Source organism: Triticum dicoccoides, chromosome 2B (assembly GCF_002162155.2).
Source record: "Triticum dicoccoides isolate Atlit2015 ecotype Zavitan chromosome 2B, WEW_v2.0, whole genome shotgun sequence".
In the NCBI taxonomy this organism is placed as follows: domain Eukaryota; kingdom Viridiplantae; phylum Streptophyta; class Magnoliopsida; order Poales; family Poaceae; genus Triticum; species Triticum dicoccoides.
Genome location: NC_041383.1, coordinates 41,920,858 through 41,943,534, shown reverse-complemented (window position 1 = coordinate 41,943,534; position 22,677 = coordinate 41,920,858). Strand labels below are relative to the sequence as shown.

Below are 22,677 nucleotides of genomic sequence, written 5' to 3'. Positions count from 1 at the left end.
GGAACCGGCACTAAAGGGCGTTACGAACCGGTGCTATTGCCCGGTTCTGCTCTAGTGCCTCTTGCATCCAACACAACTAGACAAGCCTTGTTGATCCTTCCGCAACCTCTTTAACTTCTTGCGTCCAAGGTGGCTTCATCTTGTTGATGACTTTTCTTGAAAATGTCCCAAGCCTTCGTTGTTGATCCAAATATGTAGCAAGTAGAAATATAGGAATCATATTACCTTTGCCAAGAATCTCTCACTACAAGCCATCCCTGCCTAATCCTATTACATTTGCGTTAGTCAAACTAGAAGCGCAAGTGCATGCAAATATTTTGAACTGTTTCGTGTTGCATACTTATTAGAAATGAGAAGAATGGAAGCTAGTTTAGTTATTTTAATTCAAGCCAGAAACTTAAAAATACAATTGACCCCAGCATCCATGACTAGTACAATACTGTGCCAGATAGCAACATACTGCTGATTGGCAGAAAACAAAACATACTCGTACATTAATTTCTACTTTGAAATCTTAGTACTAGGAATAGATGCCCCAGCCATGCAGAATCAAAGGACCCATGTTCTGATCACAAGGCCACTATATATTTGAAAAAGTTAAATCCTAAAGTCCAATATGCTAAATCGTGTGTACAAACCAGAATCCTAGCAGTTCGCTGGCATAAGAAATAATACAAAAATTGAGAAAATGCCACGGTTCCAGTTTAGTATTCACGTGATGTGATATCTGACTGGCATCAACTATGTCCTCTAATTCGTTTATTTTATTTTATTTTGACCTGAAACAGTAGGGTAAAAACCCACTGCAATTTTTATCAAGTAAACAAAGTATGTACAGATTGAATGGGACAAGCCAAAGAAAAAACGAACTTAGAAAATCAAAAAGGAAAATGTTATAACTGAGTGTGAAGCTTTGAAGTTTAAACCAAGTGACATGATCCCTTTTTACTTTATGCCCAACCAAGCTTGGCTCATGTAAATAAACAAACAATCATAAGACATGGCAAAAGCCCCACTGATCACATGTGGATTGTCTTGAGACTGCGCTGTTGCGTGAACCGAGGGGAGAATGGCAGGGCTGCGCTGGCAGACGGTCCGTAACCACAAGTAAAATGTTTTGATCACTGGTGAGCGCTCAGAGGAACTGAAGCAAAATTTAGAGCTCCCTTTCACTTGTACCAGACATGCTTTGATGTTTTGATAGCTTATTGAGGAAACATGCATGCATTTTGTCCGGTGGGCTTGGCCATGCAAAGATAAAGGGGGCATTGACCAGTTGAATTTGGGCGTGGTAGTAAGGCCTCCAGGTTTGATTGTCGTGATCTGCTTGCCAAAAGTAATGCACCGTTAGCTCTACACGAACAACATGGTAAACTGATGATGAATGCATTGTTTTGTCGCGCCTAAAATGCATTGCTGAATGCTAAATGCATTGTTTTGCCACCTACAATTATATAGATGGTGCGTGTGTGCCATAGCATATTTAGGAGCTAAACCATTGCTGAATTATGACACAATTTATGCTAGACATTGACACCAAATGATTCCTTGCATGGTCGTCTTCTTGTGCCATCTTCTTCTGCCATCGTTCCATTGATGGAGCTGCCTTTATACATCTGACCTCTATTGTGAGCAACTTTCTTTCACTTGACCAACTTTTTCTTCCTCCCTTTTCTTCACAAGGGCCCACCCAATCCCTAAGCATCTCCCCAGTGCCGCCCTCCTCGAACGCAGCTGGCGGTGAACGCACCTCCCTCCCTTGGCCACCGTCTCCCCTGATTCGGAGCAAACACCATCAAAACACCACCACGATTCGAAGTTAGTGCAGAGCCAGGCAAGGGAACCCGCTTCGGCGTCACCGTATGGAGGTGGTGTACATGCTGACAAGAATTACATGCATATAGAATAAATAAGATTTATTCGCTCCAGATCTTAAAAAAAATTGCCTCTGCAAGGAGGATACTTTTATAACTTATTAATTGTATCAGCATGGCTGGGAAGGATGTTGACTGAAAGAGTTTGAAATGTGATGCCACTGATTATGGAGTAATTTGCATAATATAGTTGGTTACCATAATGCGAACATGGTTGAACATATAGGCGACTGTAAGTCTCTGATCTTTTAGTTCAATAGTTGAAACCTACATATACCAATGTAAAATCAACATAACTACCCAGTTGTTGATAGACATAAATGAACTAAAACAACACGGGTGATTGGGATAGCAGTATATATGCAGTTACGGTTTCTAAGATTATGAAACACTCAGAGACCACAGAACAATATTCTAGCATGAAAGTCTACGCGTTGCAGTCCAGCTCATGATGGGCATGTTTCATCGTCAAACCATCTGCTCGCATAATTGTTCAAATTGCAAATAAATGCAATGCAATTAATTCATCAATTATCATACGCCATTATTATTGGATAAAATAGGAACAAGATTAAGAACAAACTGGAAATTTTCCATACTTCTAATAAATATTCCCCATTCCACTACTGGAACAATCAAAGCAATGCTCCACACCCCATGGTATCTACAAAAGGTAAATGGTTATAAAAAACCAAGATCATCACTGCAAGCTAAAAATATTTTTGTAGAGGATTTCCGCAATAAGGTCAGTATAGTCATACAATATAATAACTCAACTAAGCAGGATGCATCAAGGAGGTATAATGCATGTCCTTATTTTGGTAGGCTTATTCAGTTGAGTCAATATAATTAAGTAGGACTAACACAATCTGTGCATTTATATTCAATTTTATGTTGAATAATTGGATCACGAGCGCTTTTCTACAGAATAAAAAATAAATAAATACGGACATCAAATCTGCAACAGAAATGCATGAAGGGACTATATAATGCACAACCTAATTTTATTAGGCTCACTCACTTGACCTCATATATGTGCACTAACACGACCTGTTCAATCTCATTGTTCTTGAAAAATCAAACACACATGTTCCTGAAGAATCAAACAATCAGAAAATTATCAAGCAACCCTAAGTTCTGTCTAAATCTGCCCAAAAAAAGCGTGCACAATAAAGAAAAGTACTGCTGCCACAATGCATTAAAGATGAACAAGAAATCCAGTGTATTGCATACATACATCCGGTGTACCTGCTACCTCATACATGAGCAGACCAACACAAAAGAATGCATACATCTGAAGCTCAATCCCTCAAAGACGAACAAAGAAGCAACCCCAGATCAAAGATAATCCAAATCTTTATACGCTGCAGCGGCTAATCCTGGTCATCCGCGTAACATCAAACCACCACAAGCCAAACATGGACCACATGGTAAGCTACTGAAACATCCGTGGGAAGCGCTTTCAAGCACCAAGCAGTTTGGTACATTCCACCGAAGCCATAGACCAAATCAGTTTTGACAAAAAAAGGAATCAATTTCTAACTTCCATACACGCAGCTTGAAGAAGCAAACCTGGGCAACGAACCATTAGAGATACCCCACTCCCAACCTCCCAAGAAGCAGCCATAGTATATAGCTGAACCAGATCAGGACGAAGTGGGGAATTTGAAGCGAGGCGCTGTATGAGCATCAAGTCGAGAAATAATTCAAACTTACACACAAAAAAATCTTCAGTTCATCATAGAAATTGCATTCAAAGCACCATCATACACAGTACCAATCTTACAATTCTGTGGTAGTGTCGACCTTGAGGCCACTGCAGAGGAGAGGGAGTTCCACGACCTTGATGGAGGAGGCCAACCGCCAGCGTGAGGAGGAGCTGGGCCTACCATGGTGGGGAGGGGCGTGATGCTGGTGTTCTTCGGCCGCCTTGCCGGATCTGACGCTTGTAGATGGTGTTGGAGAGCACGGCAACACCAAGCTCGAGGAGAAGGGCAGCTCCAGGAGCAGCACGGGCCGCCTGCACATCATCCATGACCACGGACGGAGGGATCTGAGATGAGAGGAAGGTGGCCTGTTGGAGAGGGAAGCAACGCAGCTCCCTTAATGGAGAGACACGGCGACATGTGGAGGTGAACTTAGAGAAGGCGGTGGTGGAGACCAGCATAGCAGGAATGATGGAGGAAGAGAGGGTGGACGGCTGAGCTCCATGTTCGTGGTGGTGGTGACTGGTGACTGATGGGAAGGACAGGCACGGGGAGGCCATGGCTGGATCAGGAGGTCTGGTGTGGATCTGAACTGGAGATGGAGAGAGTCAGAGAGAGGTTATGGGGACTTGGGGAAGTAACAATGAGGGAGGGTAACCAACAGGAAAAAAAGAAGGTGAAAAAAAAAAGATGCACCGCCCCCGTGTGGGAACCTTTCATAGGCTCGGAACCTTCTCTCGCGGGCCGAGGTCTGCCGCGCCACAGAGGTGGTAGCCTACGGGCTGGGCCTAGTGCATAGGCACGTGCATGAGTGGTCCAAAAACATCTAAAAGAGGAAATAAATTTCATTCATCTAAAATGTGAGTAATTTGAAGATGGCAAAGTTCTAGACCGGATCCCAAGCTCAACATGTGACTATGATTGCCACCTCCACAAGATTGTTGCATAGGTTTGCTTTTGTCTCTCTATATATATAAACAAGCCATGGAAGCTGATGATCTAAGTGATGTATTTGTAGATCTTCTGATCTTAGTTGTAATGCCTAATGCAAACATGGAGGTTAGGTGTTAGACTGCTACCGTATGGTTCGCACTACTTTACTGAATTATATGTTATGCTAGTGTGATATGATGAAAATATCATTTATAACTTTAATTTTCATGTGGGTTTTATTTTACAGTTAATAAAACCCACCTACACCTGGAATGTCAATAAAACCCACCTACACCTAGAGTGTCAATAAAACCCACCTATCTAACAGCGGTCACCTACACCTTGAGTGTCAATATAAACCACTCACCACTAATCAATCCAGCCAGAACTACTCCCCACTTGCCCTAGCCGCCGTACCACCCCACTTCACACCTAGCTACGATGGATCCTAGTCTAGGAGAAATCACGGATGAAGAAGAGGCACCGGTGATGAGGACGCCTATGCTGGCGGCGCATAGGTAGCCAGCACAAAGGGTGCTAGCTAGGAGGGCGCAAAGTGCTCAAGCGGCCACTGGCTACACCCTGGAGTATATGCGCCAGCTCGCAGACATGATTGTAGAGTTTTGTAGTAAAGAAGAGTATGAGCAGTAAAATTATGAAAACGAGAATCCCTCATCTTCGTCTCGAACAGAAAGAGGAGGGTGGGTCGGTGAAGCTTCGCAAACCAGCAAAGCTCGCCAACCGTCAAGGCCAAACCCAATACTCGACAGTTCCAACATAAAAATACTCATTACTTTTGGTGGGGCTGCTCTGCAGCCTCCGTCTGATCTGCCGATCGAGAAGGTATAGTACGCTACTTCTTGTTTGAGGCACTATCCTCCACTTTAGTGCATGGGCCAACATCTTTTCTAGATTTGTCAGAAACCACAATAGTGAGAACGCCTGCAGAACTTGAAGGTTGCTCATCTGATATATGTACACAAACAAGGTTCTTGGTGGGCTTCCTCTTATGCGGTTAAGCCCAACCATACTGCTTTTCGTCCTCTAAGATGAGAATATCTCTTTTCCAACAACATCAACCCGACCACGACCTGGCCACGAGAGGAGCGATCATGACCTCTGCCTAATGGGTTGTTCATGAGAGGGGATGTCTCTCAGCTTCCCCATCACCCTCACGGTTTTGTGGGACAGCCTTGCCACAGGTACCAACAGACTTGGCATCACCAGAGGGGGTATTAGTATTACCACTCCAGTTCTTTGGATCAAAAGACGAGGATGAAGAATTATTGCTTGACCTGGATCTGCTAGATCTCGTGGACAGGTCCGTCAGAGTGTAGGGTTAGGTCTCCATTCACATCACACGTCTCTGGGTTTGGACAAAGCAGGAGGAATGACCCAGCGTACCACATGAGTAGGCGAGTAGCAGTAATATGGAAAGCACACATACATAACAACATAGGGTTCATCCATCTTCGTCTTCGTAGATTGAGAGTGACATACCAAACCAACGGTTCTTCTACCAGAATGTCTGCCCAGACACGATGAAAGCACCCCAGCGTCCGCTTCTACACACTCGATTCTTCCAATTGCCTTAGCAAACTCCATGCCTAGTTTGGCTTTCATCAATCATGGGGCAGGGCCATAATACATGCCCAAATACAGAGAGAGTCTTAAACTCCACTTGCAGCGGTTGTATGTTAGGACCAGAAACCTTGAGTAAGACAGCATGCTTGCCCACCATCCATGGAGAGCCATCTAGGACACGATCCCTATCCATCTTAGTGCTGAACTCAGCCACGAACAGGTTGTTGCCCGCCTGGTGAAACAATAGACCCCTAGGATTTCCCATGCCAGCCTCATTGTGAATGCAATAGTGTTGGTGTGAGGGACAGTAGGGGAGATGACCTTCCCAACCAATGCGCAATCCGGGGCAACCAGATCAGCATCGTCATTGTCATCCACCATCACCGGTTGTGTTTCCACCACCATGAGGCGTAGGCGCTCCAACATGTCCTAGACGCCAGTAGCGGAGCCAGAACGGCCTGCCTCCCATGCAGGATCGAAGGCCACTGCCGGGTCTTCTGAGGCGGACGGCGACGACGCTACGGCACTGCTTCCCCCAGCCAAAAGAAGGTGATCCACCTGCATGCCAGCAGTCCCACCTCCCCCCGATGCCGCCGCGCTAGAACTCGATCCACCATCACCAAGGGTGGGAAACAATGCAAGGATTGCCCCTAAATCACCCCGAACAAAGCAGAGAAACGAGAAACTACCGATCCCACATGAGATATCACAAGGTGGAAATAGGGGAAGAAAGAAATCTCACCAAGAAAACCTCGATCAAATCACGGTCTCAAAAGAGTCTCAAGCCCTGGGTACCGTCGTTACCAGAGCGCTGCGGTGCCCTAGGAGAGACAAAACACGGTTCGCTCCTCTACCGCCCAACGTACTGCAGGGGGCCTGTGCCAACAACCAGTTGTTGGCCTAGGTCCCTCCGACTCTTCGAGTACTTTCCGACAAGGCCGATGTTTCTGACCGAAGCTGACTTCCGGATGCTCAGCTAGCCGGTGGTTTTGGCTAGAACACGCACGTACCAGAAGCTAACTAGACCAAGCAGGCAGGCAGGCAGGCAAGCACACAGGTGGATTGATCCTTACGTGAATGAAGGCTAACACATGCACGTATATGAAACGACAAGGCCGCCGGCTTGCTTCATGGACGGCCCGACGCGACGAAACACACGCACACGCCAACTTCACGAGGACACGCCGATCGAGTTGATCGCAAAAGGCCCGTATCGTGCCTTCGGATTTTATTGCTTTGAATAGCCTACTCCTATTCGGTGATTGCTACGTACTAGTCCGTGTCGGACAGGGACTCCGCTATATCGTGGTTAAACCCAACACCCTTCCTCGGAGTTTTGCTAGACATACGGAAGCTTACTTAAGTTTACAGGCTGATCTCTGATTTGGCATATTTTAATTGGATGATGGGGGTGTGAGGGGTCCCACACGGGTGAAAATCAGGGGGGCTTGAGAGATTTTATGGAAGGGTTTGTAGCAGTCCCGTAAAAGGCCGTACGTGTAGCATTTTTGCCCTTCCTCGTTTATATATTCGAGCTGGGCGCCGCATCCACCCGTAGATCAAATCAAATATTGCAAGGAGCCATCTTGATCGCGCACTTCATACTAGTTGGAGTGTGCAGGACATAGTTTTAAAAATAAATAGGGCGCTAAAGGCCTTATCAGCCGAGCTCTTATATATAGCGGTGCCATAGCGCACTATTTAAAATGTTTGTTCATATGTTTGGACGAAAAGTTTTTACCGGAGGACATCTTCTAAAGGCTATAGGGTGGTATAGCGGAGCTATAGCGTGCTATTTAAAAGCATGGTGCAAGATGAGCGACTCCTCCCTTGCTCCGCCCGCGGTATCCATGGAGCTGCATGCTGGCAACCGCGAGCGCCTCGTCGCCGCGCTTAGAGCTCATCTCTCAGCCTCCGGCCGCCCTCTCCGCGGCCTCGTCCTTCTCAAGGTTCGTTCTACGCTCGCTCCCCGTTGATCTCTCCCTATCCCATTTGGGTTCCTCTGCTAATCTGGTACGTCTACTGTTGTCTCAATTCTCAAGGGCGGCGAGGAGCAGACTCTTTACTGCACCGACCGCGTCCCGCTCTTCAGGTGAACGCGCCTTTCCTTTTGCCGTTTCCCTACTTCCCCTTTGCCGTAAGTTTCTTGCATCTGCATGCATGGCAGATTGAATTGATACGCCCATCATTGGTAATGTCTCCAGGCAGGAGAGCTACTTCGCCTATCTCTTCGGTGTGCGAGAGCTGGGGTTTTACGATGCAGTGGTAAGTTTTCTTTCTTGAGCTCCATGACACATACATACGTGTAGTTTCAATGCTTAATTATTTATGATGTGAATTCTTGCTTATTTGATGCCATGTTTTTAACTTGTCCTTCTGTTGTTCACCAAGGACATTGCCTCTGGACAATTCATCTTATTTGCTCCAAGGTTGACACTTGACGATGCAGTTTGGAATGGTGAAAAAGAATTGTCTTCTTTCAAGGTATTTAATATTCTAGAGGCCATATTGGGCATGTGCCGCTACACTCCGATTTTGCCTAATATTTCATTAAATCTTGACAGGATACGTACAAGGTCGATTTTGTCTTCTATGTTGATGAGCTTGCACAGGTTCTCCAATGTAAATTTAGTGAGCATGGAGAGCCCCTTCTCTTTCTCTTGTACGGAAAGAATACTGACAGTGGAAATTACTCAAAGCCTGCTAGTTTTGAGGTATGTGATATATAATTAGCCACACTAGCATGACACAGGTTACGATGCTTTGTCTTGTAGTTTTGCCAAACACTATCAATGGAAAGCACAATTATTCATGTTAATATTGCATTGCCATGTTCTTTTGAACCTCAATGCTTAGTTTTATGGTTTTGTAAAATACTGTCACCGGAAAGCGCAATCACTCACATTAATATTGCATTACTATGTTCTTTTGGACCACAACTACATCTTGAAGTCAAATCTACATTTTCTGACATGGTATACATACCTAATAAGTATAAAGAAGTAAATATCTTCCACACCTTTTTGTCTTTGTTGTTATGTATTTGGGTTACTAACTTACCATGCATTTTCTTTGTCCATGCCAGGGGATAGAGAAGTTTGACACTGATTTAAGCACGCTTCATCCTATCTTAAATGAATGTCGTGTTATAAAATCTGACATGGAGCTTGCCTTCATTCAATATGCTAATGATGTCAGCTCCAAAGCACACATTGAGGTATAAAGAGTTATCAATGCTAATAGTTTGTTTCCAACTTCCCTGCTGGTATTACTTTAGACATCCTATTGGTAGAAATACTCACTATGTCTATCTATCATTTCGGTGTTACTACTTCTAACTCACATACACACTTTTTTAGAGTTAAATTAAACACATCTGATTGTTAACTTGAACTTTACAAGGTTATGAGGCAGATCAAACCAGGCATGAAGGAATATCAGTTAGAAAGCATCTTTATTCATCATGCATCTATGCACGAAGGCTGCCGACATTGCTCCTACACATGTATATGTGCTACTGGACACAACAGGCGAGTTTAAATATTATGTCTAATATGTGAAGCAAGTAATGAGTACTTACAAATATGGTGAAATTGTTACTAATTGTTTTACTAATCATTTTCGTGTAACATATATGTAGAAGTTGTCACTTGAGCTAACAAACGGATATTGTAATACCAAATCACCATCCCAGTGCCAACAGTATACGTAGTTTTTTATGCATTGTTTCTAGATGAAGCTTAGAGAAAATATTCTTCAAATCCTTAACACCATGAACTTCTGGTAGTATGAGATAAAGATTGGAGATAAACATCTTAGTATAGAGTTTCTTAGTGTCGGAATGAACTACTAGATCACTTTTTGTAATTTCAGTAGGTCTCCCTTTTCAAGTTCACTTATTTATATGCATAACACTGCCTATTTGTTGACTTCTGTGAATAGATGAGTCCGGAAAGTTATGTAGGAATGTTTTCTTAGTTAGTTAAAAAATAATAGTCCCATGCCTATCGTATATGAGTTTGTTTCGAGTTGGACTATCTTGTGTGCTATATAACTCTACTTCTTATCTTGCAGTTCTACTCTTCATTATGGACATGCGGGAGCTCCAAATGACCAGGTACACTTTTTTATGATGCTTATGGCATGCAGCTTACTTGTTGGTGTTATTTTTACTTGCTCGAGCTTGTAAATCGCACCAGCGAAAAAATTCAGATTATGTTGTCGATAGCACTAGCTCAAATATCTTTGGAATGATTAGTTTTCAATGCATACTAGCTATTTGGAACAGGGCATGCTTTATTTTAGTTTCAGGCAGTAGAGTTCATGTACCTTTTTCTCTGTTAACTACTTTTCCCGAAGAAAAATTTGTCAACTGTATAGTTGTTGAGTACCAACTAAGAAACGACATATGGTACCTCTGCCTTCTGATTTTGTACAGACCACAGACCACTGAATTGTTTGCTCGACTACCGTAGCTTTGGTGCAATTAATTGCAGAAGAAAATTGAACAAACAACAGCATCATTGTGCTTGTAAGTTGTACTGTCGTGCGTGTGTACTGTAGGCCTTGCTGATCAGTGTTGGCGTACTGTGACCATCTCACAATTTTTTATTAAGATTGAAATTATTCGCATACAACTGGCCGTGCTAAAAATTTATTGTTAGGGAATCAACATACTTACATATATTATAAATATGATGGAAGAGTAGAAAGAAAATTGATTGGCATATGCACCTATCTAGGTCTATAATTAATACCGGCTAAGATCATCTCTAGCAGATCCACCAAAATCCCAAACCGTAAAACCAGTTTCGGGTACACTTAAAATGGTTTTACGGGTTGCAAATTCGTCAGGCGGAACAGATATGCAAAACGGTACTGCATAATTTGAAAAGCTACTTCGCACGAGAAATTGTTCAGTGAGGTCACGTACAGTTCATCAAACACATTTCACAAACGGAAACGAACAACAAACAGATTCATAAAAACATACCGAATGAATTACATACAGACGAAACCTAAACCTAGTTTGTCGGTATGTTCGCTGTCATGCTCACTCGTCGTTGATGAGGTAGTGCTAGACGGTGGACTTGCGCAGCGTCCACGTGAGCTCATGCTCCTTGGAGGCTTCGAGGCGGCCATGAGCACCTTCTTCGCCATTCGCCACCGCACACTGAGTGGTAACAAGTCCAACATCAGTGGCGCGACACCTCTTGATGTGGGGAAAGATGTGCTTGTTGAGCACATTGAAGCCAGCCCACGCGTCTTGACCCCGTACCGCCCCTGTGTCGACCTCCATGTGCACTGTCCTCGTCGTCGATTCAGCTAGAGATCGCCAACACTGAGCTAGAGATCGCCAACACGGCGCAGCTGGAGCTTTCATCCTTTGCGACTTGGCAGGCGTGCTTGCTCGAATACGCACGGATATGGCCGCCACGACTTCCATCCGCACTTACGTGGCCGCCACGTCTGCGGCTAAATCTGCCGGCCATTGATTTGCCGGACACGGAGAAAAAGGAATGGAGCGAGAAATTTCTCGTCGGAGATGCCGATACCCTCTGCCGTGATTTGTCTCCTTCGCCGCTAGGGTTAGACATCTCCGTGGAGAGAATTCTCACTCCTCTCCTTTTTCTTCGTCTTCAGGACATCAATGACCGGCGGATCCAGCCACATCGATGCGGGTAGAAGCTGTGGTGGCCACGTCCATGCGCCTCCGAGCAAGCTCATCCGCCACGACACAGAGGCTGGATCCGCTACTACTTGTGTTACCAACAATACGTTGCACCATAGTCCTTGTTGCAACATCGCTAGTGTAGCCTAAAGGTTATCAAACAAAGGCAAAACAATCTTTTAGAGGGCCACAACGCTCAAGTTTGCACACAATATAATTTGATGGAATGATTGACGTCCCATGCGCGGAGATAAGTTTATTGAAATATATTAATAAATATATTTCGGTAATAGATAAAAATAAGATGAACAAAGAAAATAATTATAAAAATACTAATATTCTACTTCGATACTTCGAACCACAATCTCATCTTTTATGAGAATTAAGCAACATGACCTAAATATAAAGTGGCGTGGGCAAACCTACCCTTGGTCATTTATGCGAATAAGCAACATGACCTAAATAAAAAGAGGCGTGGGCAAACCTGGTGATCCGGAGACGGCCATGGGCGGAGGGTTGATAGCGATTTTTCTATGACCTTCTGGGGCCTCAGTTCCACATTAGGCGGCACAAATTAACCATAGCTTAGCAGATAATTAATAACACATGTGTGGAGTTGAGGTCTGGGAAGCTTCCACCCATCACTACCAACCCTCCTCCCATGACTGTGTCCGCATTGCCCAGGTTAGTTTTGCCAATTTCTCTCTCTATTCAGGTCATGTTGCTTGCTTATCAAAAAACGAGATGGTTATTTCAAGTAGTGTAGTAGTACCTTATAATTCTTTCTTTTATCTTTTTTTACTTATTACTGAACTTTATTAGTTAATTAATATAGTTCATTGAACCAATCGTATTACACGCCAATCATTTCATTAGATTAAATTTTGTGCAGCGCAGCCCTTTAAAAAAATTGGTTTGCCTTTGTTTGATGATCTTTAGGGTACATTAGTCAGGTGCAATGTTCCTACAAGAACCGTGGTGTAATGTAATGGTGGTAAGAAGAAACCAATCGTACTTTGTACCCATGGTGCAATGAACTCGTCGTCGGTCCAGCAACTGTTTACAGGATCCCAAACTAGGAGCTGGTAGTGTTGCCGGTTGAGGACGAGTGCGAGGCCGTCATGGGTTTCAAAGGAAGAGGTCATAGCAGTTGAGCGGCACGTGGATGCTCCTCGAGCAGTTTGTGTGGGAGTCTGGGAGCGCAACAGGGTAGGACGGACCTTGTAGCTTCCTGGAGGGTTGACGTCCACTCGAAGTATGTCATGAGCAACATCAAGCATGTCAGAGACAGGGTGCGATTGCGATGAGATGACTGAGCACAGGATGTTCATTGTGGTACCACCGCACCCTCACCTCCCAGGCTGATTTGGACCACCGGTTGTGCATCACTTGTGCAACATTACTAACTTGTGCGATTTCTAACTTGTGTATCCACGACAACTTCTTGTACTAACTGTGTAATATTACTCTAATAATTCCCTCACCTAATCAGGATGACTATTGTGTGGGAGCTCACTGCTAACTAAATCTACACCGCAAGTCGATGTATAGAGCTCTGACTTACACGGGCATCGTATTTCCCTTTACAGAGCAGGATAATTCACCTTGCAAGTAATTCTGGATAGAGTCCCTACTAGGGAGCAACTTCAATAGATGTATGGTGCGGGCAATTGGCTTTGCCCCTTCTTTGAGCACATTGAGACTGTTTGACCACCTATTTTCTTAGCTGCCCATTTGTGTGGTTTGCTCTTTTTATCCTTGGCGGCTTCGGCTCTGTTTTGGCGACCTGAGTTTTGAAGTTAAACTTGTGCAACAACCCGATGAGATGACATGCATGAAATGCTCCTTTTTTTTTCTTGCAGCACCAGCGGCTCTTTGGGGCGAGGAAGCTGCTGGAGGTTGATCTTTGACTTGATCGTCGCCAAGATGGTGGAGCTGCGGAAAAGGTGTTGTGCTGCCCTGTGTTCGTTTTGGTTTAATATCGTTTGTAACTTGTTAGGTGTCCCCTGGACTATGTGTCCTGTTGTGCTCAGAACTCTGCGGCTGGTTCTAAAAAATTGGGCTGCAGCTAGGATGCAGTGGGAATCTGATTGCTTGACATCTCATAGAAGCACTGAATGGTGCCACGAACCAATTTGGACTGGATGCCGTGGTCCACGCCGAGTGTTTTTGTAATCGCAATGCAAACCAGTGCCTTGACTGCTTAGCAAGTCCTGCCTGCTCGACTAACGTTTGGGATACTTTTTTTTTTGAAAAAGGAGGAATACCTTTGGCCTCTGCATCAGTCGATGCATGCAGCCATATTATTAGAAATCGAAACAGAGTCTTAACACCCAAGTAAGCTCAAAATCCGAGCAAAGTAGGAGAAAATAAGTATGTATGTGTGCGTGTGCGTGCCTGTTTGGATTAAGCAAATTGGGGGCGACACATGTAACATGTTATTCTGTTTTGCGCAAAGTGGTGTACTCCCAGTGACCTGGTTCTTTGAAGCTAAACTTCAGCGGCGTCATCCATCAAATGATCCTTTTCTTGCAGCATCGGCGGGCTATTTGGGGGATGGAAACTCCCAGCAAAACGAAGAAAAATATATGTCAATGCATACTGAAGGTGTGGAAGAACATAAATATCAAGTCAAATTAAAGCAATGACACATCAATGCAATTAAACTTTCAATGGACAGGGTTCAAGCCAAAATGTTCTTCCCCTATTGGCAACATTCACTTCATCATTACAAAAATCAGGAACCGTCTTATTTGTTATAGGAACACATCACAGAGTTTGAGTACTGACAATATTCATAGAACACTGAGAATTCTTCCCCGTGAAAAAAGAAGAACACTGAGAAGTCGTACCTAAGGTTTAGAAACTAAGGATGAATGTAAACACCAATTGCATCTAGAAATTCCCCTGAGCACCCAAAGAAGCCAACAATACTGCCGTTTTTCTTCACTCGAGAGTGGAAAGGAGTTCCATGTAGCTGCCCAAAAGGCCCATAGGTACGTAAGTTGGTCACAAGCATAAGTGACTTTATGATGCTCGGAAATTGACCATATGGACCAAAAGTCCCTGAAATTTCAATCACAAACTCCGAGGGTTCTAGTACAATCTGCAAAATCGGTAGTATATTATCAAGCTTCAAATGTTTATTGGGAAAAATTTTGGCTAATGGAAAACTGCTCATAAATGTAAATATTTAGAATATCTCAGTTAATATTTGGAATATGGGCATGCAATTTATTTTTTATATGTTTGGCAGCTCAATCTGTTTAAATTATCCGTTCCTGTTTTGTATATAAAGAACCACTTCCCATTCTTAATTGTGTGAACCATACGTGTAATCTCTGTATTTCTGAATTTTTAAATTTATCTATGATAACTTGTTTTGATGTTAATAACACTCTATTAATTTTATTGTCAATTTTTTTTGTATAAAAATGATATTCATGTGTCGCACCTTTTGGAGAGTACATTTAATCTAGTTTGTCTTAACAAGGTCTTGCAGAGTGCATGAGAAGTTCATTACTCACCCTGTGGATGGTCCCACCAACACCACCCAAAAGAGGTGCCTCATGCAGATTCTCATTTTTGTCCAGGTAAGAAAATGCAAAGGCATCTATAACATCACCACAGCAAATTCTCACACTTCTGAAACATGAACTTCACATGCTATTGAAATTCAAAAAAATTACACACAACAATACAAATACACTTCGTGTGCTACATGCACAACCAATAAATCATCAAGTGTAGCACACCAATACATCATAAAGCTTGGTACCAACATACATAAGTAGCGTCACACTAACATTATATTGTTTTTCTTCTGATCATTCAGAACGCTGAAGCTTCCAACAGGATGATCAACGATATATCTACAGGAACACCGAAAGAACATGTGGTGCCCCCATGTTTGGTTTTGGTAATTGATGACAATCTCTATGGACTAATGGTTGCCTTGATTTATACTTGAAGGGTTTGTCCATAGGCTTTTCTTGGAGTCCATTTGTTGGTTTCAAGGAGAGTTTGTGATGACCAAGGTGCTATTAAGGAATTATCCAAAGATTGGTCATATGAGTGTTGTGCTTATAGCAAGCATGTCTTGAAGAAGAAGAGTGTGTGATCATTCATGTTTACCTTCAAGACATCATCCAAATGAAGAGAGTTGGAAAGATTCAAGGTTGATCAAGACTAAGTCAAAGAGTGAATCAAGTTGATCAACACACAAAGCATAGAAGATGTACCGAGAGCGATCAAGCGATCCCATGGTATGGTAAGCATTGTCAATTACGATTTGTGTACTAACCCATGATCTTCGTGAGAGTTCTTTGTGGGGTTAGGTTGTGGTGTGCAAGTTCAAGTGAAGCATCATGAAGAGATCAAATGCTTGAAGCTTGCCGTCCATTGTGGTCACAATGGACTTGTGAAGATGTGCGGAAGAGAGGCTCACCCATAGTGGAGTATGGGGGAGAAATCAACTAGTCTTCATCGAGCCAACGCAACCAAGAAAGGTGGTCCTACTTGAGGGAGTGAAGATCGTCACATCTAGCTCAAATGGACCATGTGCAAGGCAAAGGTTTGCCCTTGATAGGTTTTCTATTTTACCGGTCTCATGGTAGTTGTGGGAGACCGGGTTATAGGATCGATTGCCGTACTATCAAGGGGGGCTCTTGATGAGTTGCTTGATCGTATCGTTCGTAGAGAGCTCAAACCATTGCATCCTTGCATCATGTTTCTTGGTTCTTCTTTGATTCTCTTTGTGAGTCTTAGAGCTTATGGTCATGATGACAAGCTTGAGTTCATCGAAAACGGAGTTTGCATGCGTCTTCTATGATGTTTTCGGTGTTGGAGGTTTTACCGGTCTTTTCCGAGGAAGGGTTCTCACCATTTTCTTTTGGGCCATTTCTCATTTGCTTATTCTTGATATTTCTATCAATATTGTGTTAGCCCATGTCGTTAGCTTTCCAACAATCTTGGTTTCGTTGAATTCGGAGTCCGTTTGCAAAAGTTGTGGCTGTTTTGGTAAAGGCTGCAACGATACTACCACGACTAGAGCGGATGTAATTTTTTACTACCGCTCCAGAGCAGTACTACCGCGGCTCCTGAGCAGTAGTACCGCTCCAGAGTAGTACTACCGCGGCTCCTAAGCGGTAGTACCGCTCCGGACCAAAATCTCTTGTTTTGCTCAGCGGAAGTAGGCACAAAAGTATTTTTTTAGTACCGCTCGCAAGCAGTAGTACCGCTACCATTTGCGGTAGTACCGTGAGGTCGAACGGTAGTACCGTGAGGACGAGCGGTAGTACCGCTCCGGCGGTTCTACTGGCCTTTTGCCTCCTCGCTGTTGTTTTTCAAAGCGGTACTACCGCCCTAGCAGTAGTACCGCTCCTTAGAGCGGTAGTACCGCTCTGTGCGGGCTGTGAGCATAACGGTTGGATTTTCCCCACCTATAAAAGGGGTTCTTCTTCCCCATTGAACCTTATCCCTTGAGCTCGTGTTCTTCCACCATTGTTGACCTTCTTCGAGCTTGCTATCTCTCAATCCCTCCAATGACTCTTGCTAGTTCTTGAGGGAAAAGAGAGAGGAGATCTAGATCCACGTTTCCACCAATCACTTTCTCCTCTTAGTGAGGGGAACCCCTTGGATCTAGATCTTGGAGTTCTTCGTGTTCTTCTTTCGTTCTTCCTCTCATTTTCCTCCCTAGCATTAGTTGCTTTGGTGGGACTTGGGAGAGAAGGACTTGGGCACTCCGTGTGCCCTTGCCATTGCATTTGGTGCATCAGTTTGAGTTCTCCATGGTGATACGTGGAAGTTAAGTTTGAGAAGCTTATTACTCTTGGGTGTTTGGGCACCCTAGAGCTTGTTCCTCTTGGGTGCCTTGGTGCCCTAGACGTTTGGTGGTGTTTGGAGCTTAATCACTGTGGTGTAAAGCTCCGGGCAAGCGTCGGGGTATCCAATTAGGTTGTGGAGATCGCCCCAAGCAATTTGACGGGTTTCGGTGACCGCCCCCAAGGGTTGCCAAAGTGTACGGGTTCGGTGACCGCCCTCAAGGGCCCCTTAGTGGAATCACGACATCTTGCATTGTGCGAGGGCGTGAGGAGATTACGGTGGCCCTAGTGGCTTCTTGGGGAGCATTGTGCCTCCATACCGATCCAAACGGAGATTAGCATCCGCAAGGGTGTGAACTTCGGGATACATCGTCGTCTCCGCGTGCCTCGGTTATCTCTTACCCGAGCACTTTACTTATGCACTTTACTTTGTGATAGCCATATTATTCTTCGTCATATATCTTGCTATCACATAGTTGCTTATCTTGCTTAGCATAAGTTGTTGGTGCACATAGGTGAGCCTAGTTGTTGTAGATTTTATGCTTGACAAATTAACCGCTAGGTTTATTCCGCATTTGTTCAAGCCTCTACCGTAATTATTTTAAAACGCCTATTCACCCCCCCTCTAGGCGACATCCACGATCTTTCAATTGGTATCAGAGCCTCGTCTCTCTTTGTTGGGCTTAACCGCCTAGAGAGTAAAGATGTCGACTAGAGGATTAGGATTCTCTGACACTCTTAGTTTTGATGGCACAATTTTTGATGTTTGGGTAATTCACATGCTTAATCTCTTTAGGGTCATGGACCCAAATTTAGAGTGAATTGTAGATATGGGTTTTTCTCCTCCAAAGGATCCTCAAAGATTATCTTTAGAGGATGAGAAAAACTCTTATCTCAATGCTCAAGCCTCTAATGTGCTTTTCGATGCTTTGAGCAATGTAGTTATATTTCAACTCATGCTGTTCCGGGATGCTCATGAGTTATGGACAAAGCTTCAAGATAAATATGGTGTGTCCAAGATTTTTGGGGATGGTTGTTCTCCCTCCACCTTCGGTCATATAGTCTTCTCAACTTCTTCTACTTCACCTACATGTGGTTTTCCACAAGGTAATGATATGGTGAGTAGTGTTGGTCATTGAAATGATGATAGTATGCTTATTGTGGATGATCCTTCATCACTATATTATTGCAATGCTCCCTGTTTGGGCTTTAACACTTCGAGCACTCCAAATGTTTCACATGCTTGTGTTGATAGTCCTTGCATATCATGTAGAAATTGCTTGACTAAATATCATGATGATATGCTTGCTATGTCTTGTTGCCATGATAAAAATGCATCTATTTCCTCGAATTGTTGTGCTAACAATGTAGAGGAAACCGAACACTCCATGAAACAAGATGTGGTGTTTAATGGTGCCTCAAGGGATCCTACATCATTATCTATTGCGTTTTGCCTTATGGCTAAGGCGTCAAAGGTATCTCCTACTTTGTACCCCAATATGTCTCTTGATGATGGTGTTGATGCTAATGATGATGAGGATAATGATGAAGATAATGATAATGTTGCCTCCTTAAAAATTAAGGGGGAAATGGTTTTTAAAGCTCTTCATAAAAATAAAATTGCTCGTTCCAACTTCATGGAAATTATGTCCATTTCTATTGAGAGCAAGAAATATATTGATGAGTTGGAATCTCGTCTTGAGGAGCATGAGGTCACCATTGATAAAATGGAAGGTCATGGGCGTGATTACGCTAATGAGATTGCGGACCTCTCTCAAGATCTTGAACTTGAACAAACCACCAAGGAATCTCTTGAGGAGACTTTTGCTCTAGAATTGTCTAGAGTGAAGGAATCTACTGATAGAGCTCTTGAGGTGGCCAATGTTTTTGAAACTAAAAATGCTAAGCTTGAAGTTGCTCATGCTAGACTCCTTGAGGATTTTGAGCACCTCGAAAATGGCTCAAGGGTTATCAAGGGTGAGCTCATCAAACTCACCGAGTCTCATGCTCAACTTGAAGCTTCTTATTTAAAAGAGCTTGCCAAGTTGCCTTCTCCTCTTGTTGTTAATGATGATGCTTGTGCTACTAATTCTATTACTTGTGAAGCATCCATTTTGAAGGAGAATGTTGAGCTATGGGCTCAACTTGAGGTGCTATCTTGCAATTATGGGAAATTGGAAGAAAGTCATGAAAAGCTCTCAAGCTCTCATGATGATCTTCTAGTATCCCATAGTGTGCTAAAGATAGCTCATGAGGCCATGATTGCTAAGGTAACATATAGTGAGCCTCATGTGGATACTAGCACTACTTCTAGTCAAAATAGTATATTGCCATGTGCTAGTCCTTGTAATTCATCTACTCACAATGTTGGTACATCTTGTGATGAATTGCTTTCCCTGCCTTGTTGCTCTAACGATGAAGCTTATACTTCCTCTAGTACTTGTGTTGAGACTAACCATGTAGAGGAAATCAAAGAGCTCAAGGCCCAAGTCACTTCTTTGAAGAAAGACTTGGAAAAGTGTCATGAAGGGAAATCGACACTCAACATCTTGAGTGTGCAAAAATCCCCCAATGACAAAGGTGGACTTGGATTCAACTCCAATAAGAAAAAGAAGTCCAAGATGAACAAAAAGAAGGGCCAATAACAAGTCAAGAATTCGGCCAAGATTGTTTGCTTCAAGTGCAAAGTAGAAGGGCATCATGTTAGATCTTGCCCATTGAAGAAGAACGCCATTAGTGTCAAGCAACAAGGGAAGAGGGCACAAGTTCAATCACATGCTCAACCTCAAGTTGAAGAAAGGCCTCTTCCCAAGAAGACTCAAGTTAATGCTTCTCAAGTTGAGAAATCAAGTGAGAAGAAAGTGAAGAGTAGACGTTGCTACCTATGCCATGAGAAAGGTCACCTCGCTTCTTCATGCACTAGTGGTAACTTATCCAACCCAATTATTATTGATGATGTCTATTCTCTTGGGAAGGATAAGGTTGGCAATGTGGTTGCCAAGTTTGTTGGTACTCAAAATGGATTGAAGCAAACGACCATTTGGGTAGCCAAGCCTATTGTGACTAATCTCTTAGGACCCAACTTGGTTGGGGACCAACTAGCTCAAACTTGATCAATAGGTGTTGTTGGAGGTCATTGGAGACTTGGCTACATTATGAAAAATTAAGGGGACTTCATCTTTCTTGTTGTCTCAAGCCAAGTCAATTGGGTTGTCAAGTTTCTATCTTATATCCAATGTGCCTCCTTGCGGTAACATGTACTTAAATTGTTTACATCGAAAGTTACTTGCCCCTTTGCATGTTTTGGTTTTGTTCCTTGCATGTGCTTGTATATGTTGTGATTCCAACTTGCTTATCTTGAGCAATCAAGTATGTGTGTGTTGGTTTGCACATCATGTACGTGTGTGTCGTGCGTTGAGTCTTTATGCTTCTTGTTTGTATCCTAGTTGGCTCCTGTGAGAGATTAATGGAACATCCCATTTTGGGGGAGTGATGTGCTTTGTGCACCTCACGATCCTATAAATTTGTGTACATGAGGAATACCATCTAGTATTGATAATACAAGATTATCTAGTCGCTAGGTGGTATATCTCTCATGAGAAATTCAAATTCTAAATAGTCCATTAATTATCTCTTGTTTGTTCCTCTTATTGCCTCTTGTTAAGTTCTTATTGGTATCACATTATGGGGGAGTAATATGCTAAGTGCATATTACAAGCCTAGAAAATGTGTAAATTTGAGATATTGTCACCTAGAATTGATATGGTAGATTATATTGTTCCTAGGTGGCATATTAGCTCTACAAGTTGCAATTTGCGTGTGTTTGGTGTGAAGATGATGTTGGATATCATTGGTATCTACCAACGGGAATTATTTCCAAATACTTCTTGTCTTTTGACAATTGGTACTCACTTATGTGTGGTAGAATTTATTGATCATCTTTACATTGGCTTTTGCTTTTTTTTGCCTTTTCTCTTGCCAAGGTTTGTGTCAACTCCCGTTGTCTTCCATACCACTTGTGGATCCTGTTTATTTCTTGTTCTTGTCTAGGGTTTTCTAGATATAGTGAAAGTGGTGATCCCACCTTGTACATTTTGTATTCAAATACAAATCCCCTATATAATGCACAACTCATGGGGAACTATCCTATTTTCTCTAGAACACTCTTCTCGTGATCCTTATCAAGTGTGTTTTGGTGGAAGGCAAGCCATTTCTTTTTGGTACTTTGCTCCATCATGAAACTTTGTTGAGAGCTTGGTTTGTTTGGAACCATCCTCTCTTTGGGAGTTTGACATCTTTAGTTTAGTGTGTATCAATGGATATCTCATTCCTTGATGTATCTTTAATGATATCTTCCAAGTGATGATTTTTCCATTTGGTATCCTTTTCACTTGGCATTTCTTTGTCTTTTGGTTTCGGGTTTTTGAAAGTCTTGAGCATGCATGTTTACTTCATGTATTTCATTTGGCATGCTTTCTTTCTTTAACTCAATATATAGGGGAAACTCCACCTAGTCTCAATTTGGATGAGATGTGCATGGAATTCATTTTCATATCTATATGCACATATTTATGTGGAGTTTGTCCTATGTATTGGTGTTTCTAACTATTTGGTCCCGATGAGTTTGGGTACCGTTTAGTTTGTGTTGTTCTTCTAGGAACATTTGGAGATGCATTGGATGCTCGGCTCACTCACAAGGAAGGTGTTGTCACCATGTGCATATTGGAGTCAAGCTAGGATGATCAATGAACTACTATCTACCTTCAATTGGTATCTACTACATCCTTCCAATGATATCTCGGTAACAAGTATCTATTCATGCTTTCCCTTCTTGCATTCAACCTTGTGTAGGTTGTATCTTGGCATGATATTCATTTCATATCTTGTGATACTTGTTTCCTTTCTCAAAGCATCCCAACAATGATCTCATGTTGCTAGTTGTGATGTCTTTGATGGTTGTGTGGTAGGAATTCATTTATATATAATAAGACCATATTTAGCCAAGTGTTATGCTTTCAAGCAAATATCTTATTGGTATATTTATGACTTCCTTGTGGATATCTTTTTCCTTCGTGTTGTAACTATTT

General features: G+C 42.9%; 1 protein-coding gene across 1 annotated transcript; it reads left to right on the top strand.

The window, feature by feature from the left end:
* Positions 1-7,911: 7,911 nt before the first annotated feature.
* Positions 7,912-10,550, top strand: LOC119360377 (xaa-Pro dipeptidase-like). Its single transcript, XM_037626040.1, has 9 exons — positions 7,912-8,046; positions 8,140-8,189; positions 8,302-8,362; positions 8,489-8,581; positions 8,662-8,811; positions 9,183-9,314; positions 9,500-9,627; positions 10,172-10,214; positions 10,536-10,550. Exons 1-9 carry the CDS (start codon positions 7,912-7,914, stop codon positions 10,548-10,550), a joined length of 807 nt encoding a protein of 268 aa, XP_037481937.1.
* The last annotated feature ends 12,127 nt before the right edge of the window (positions 10,551-22,677 follow it).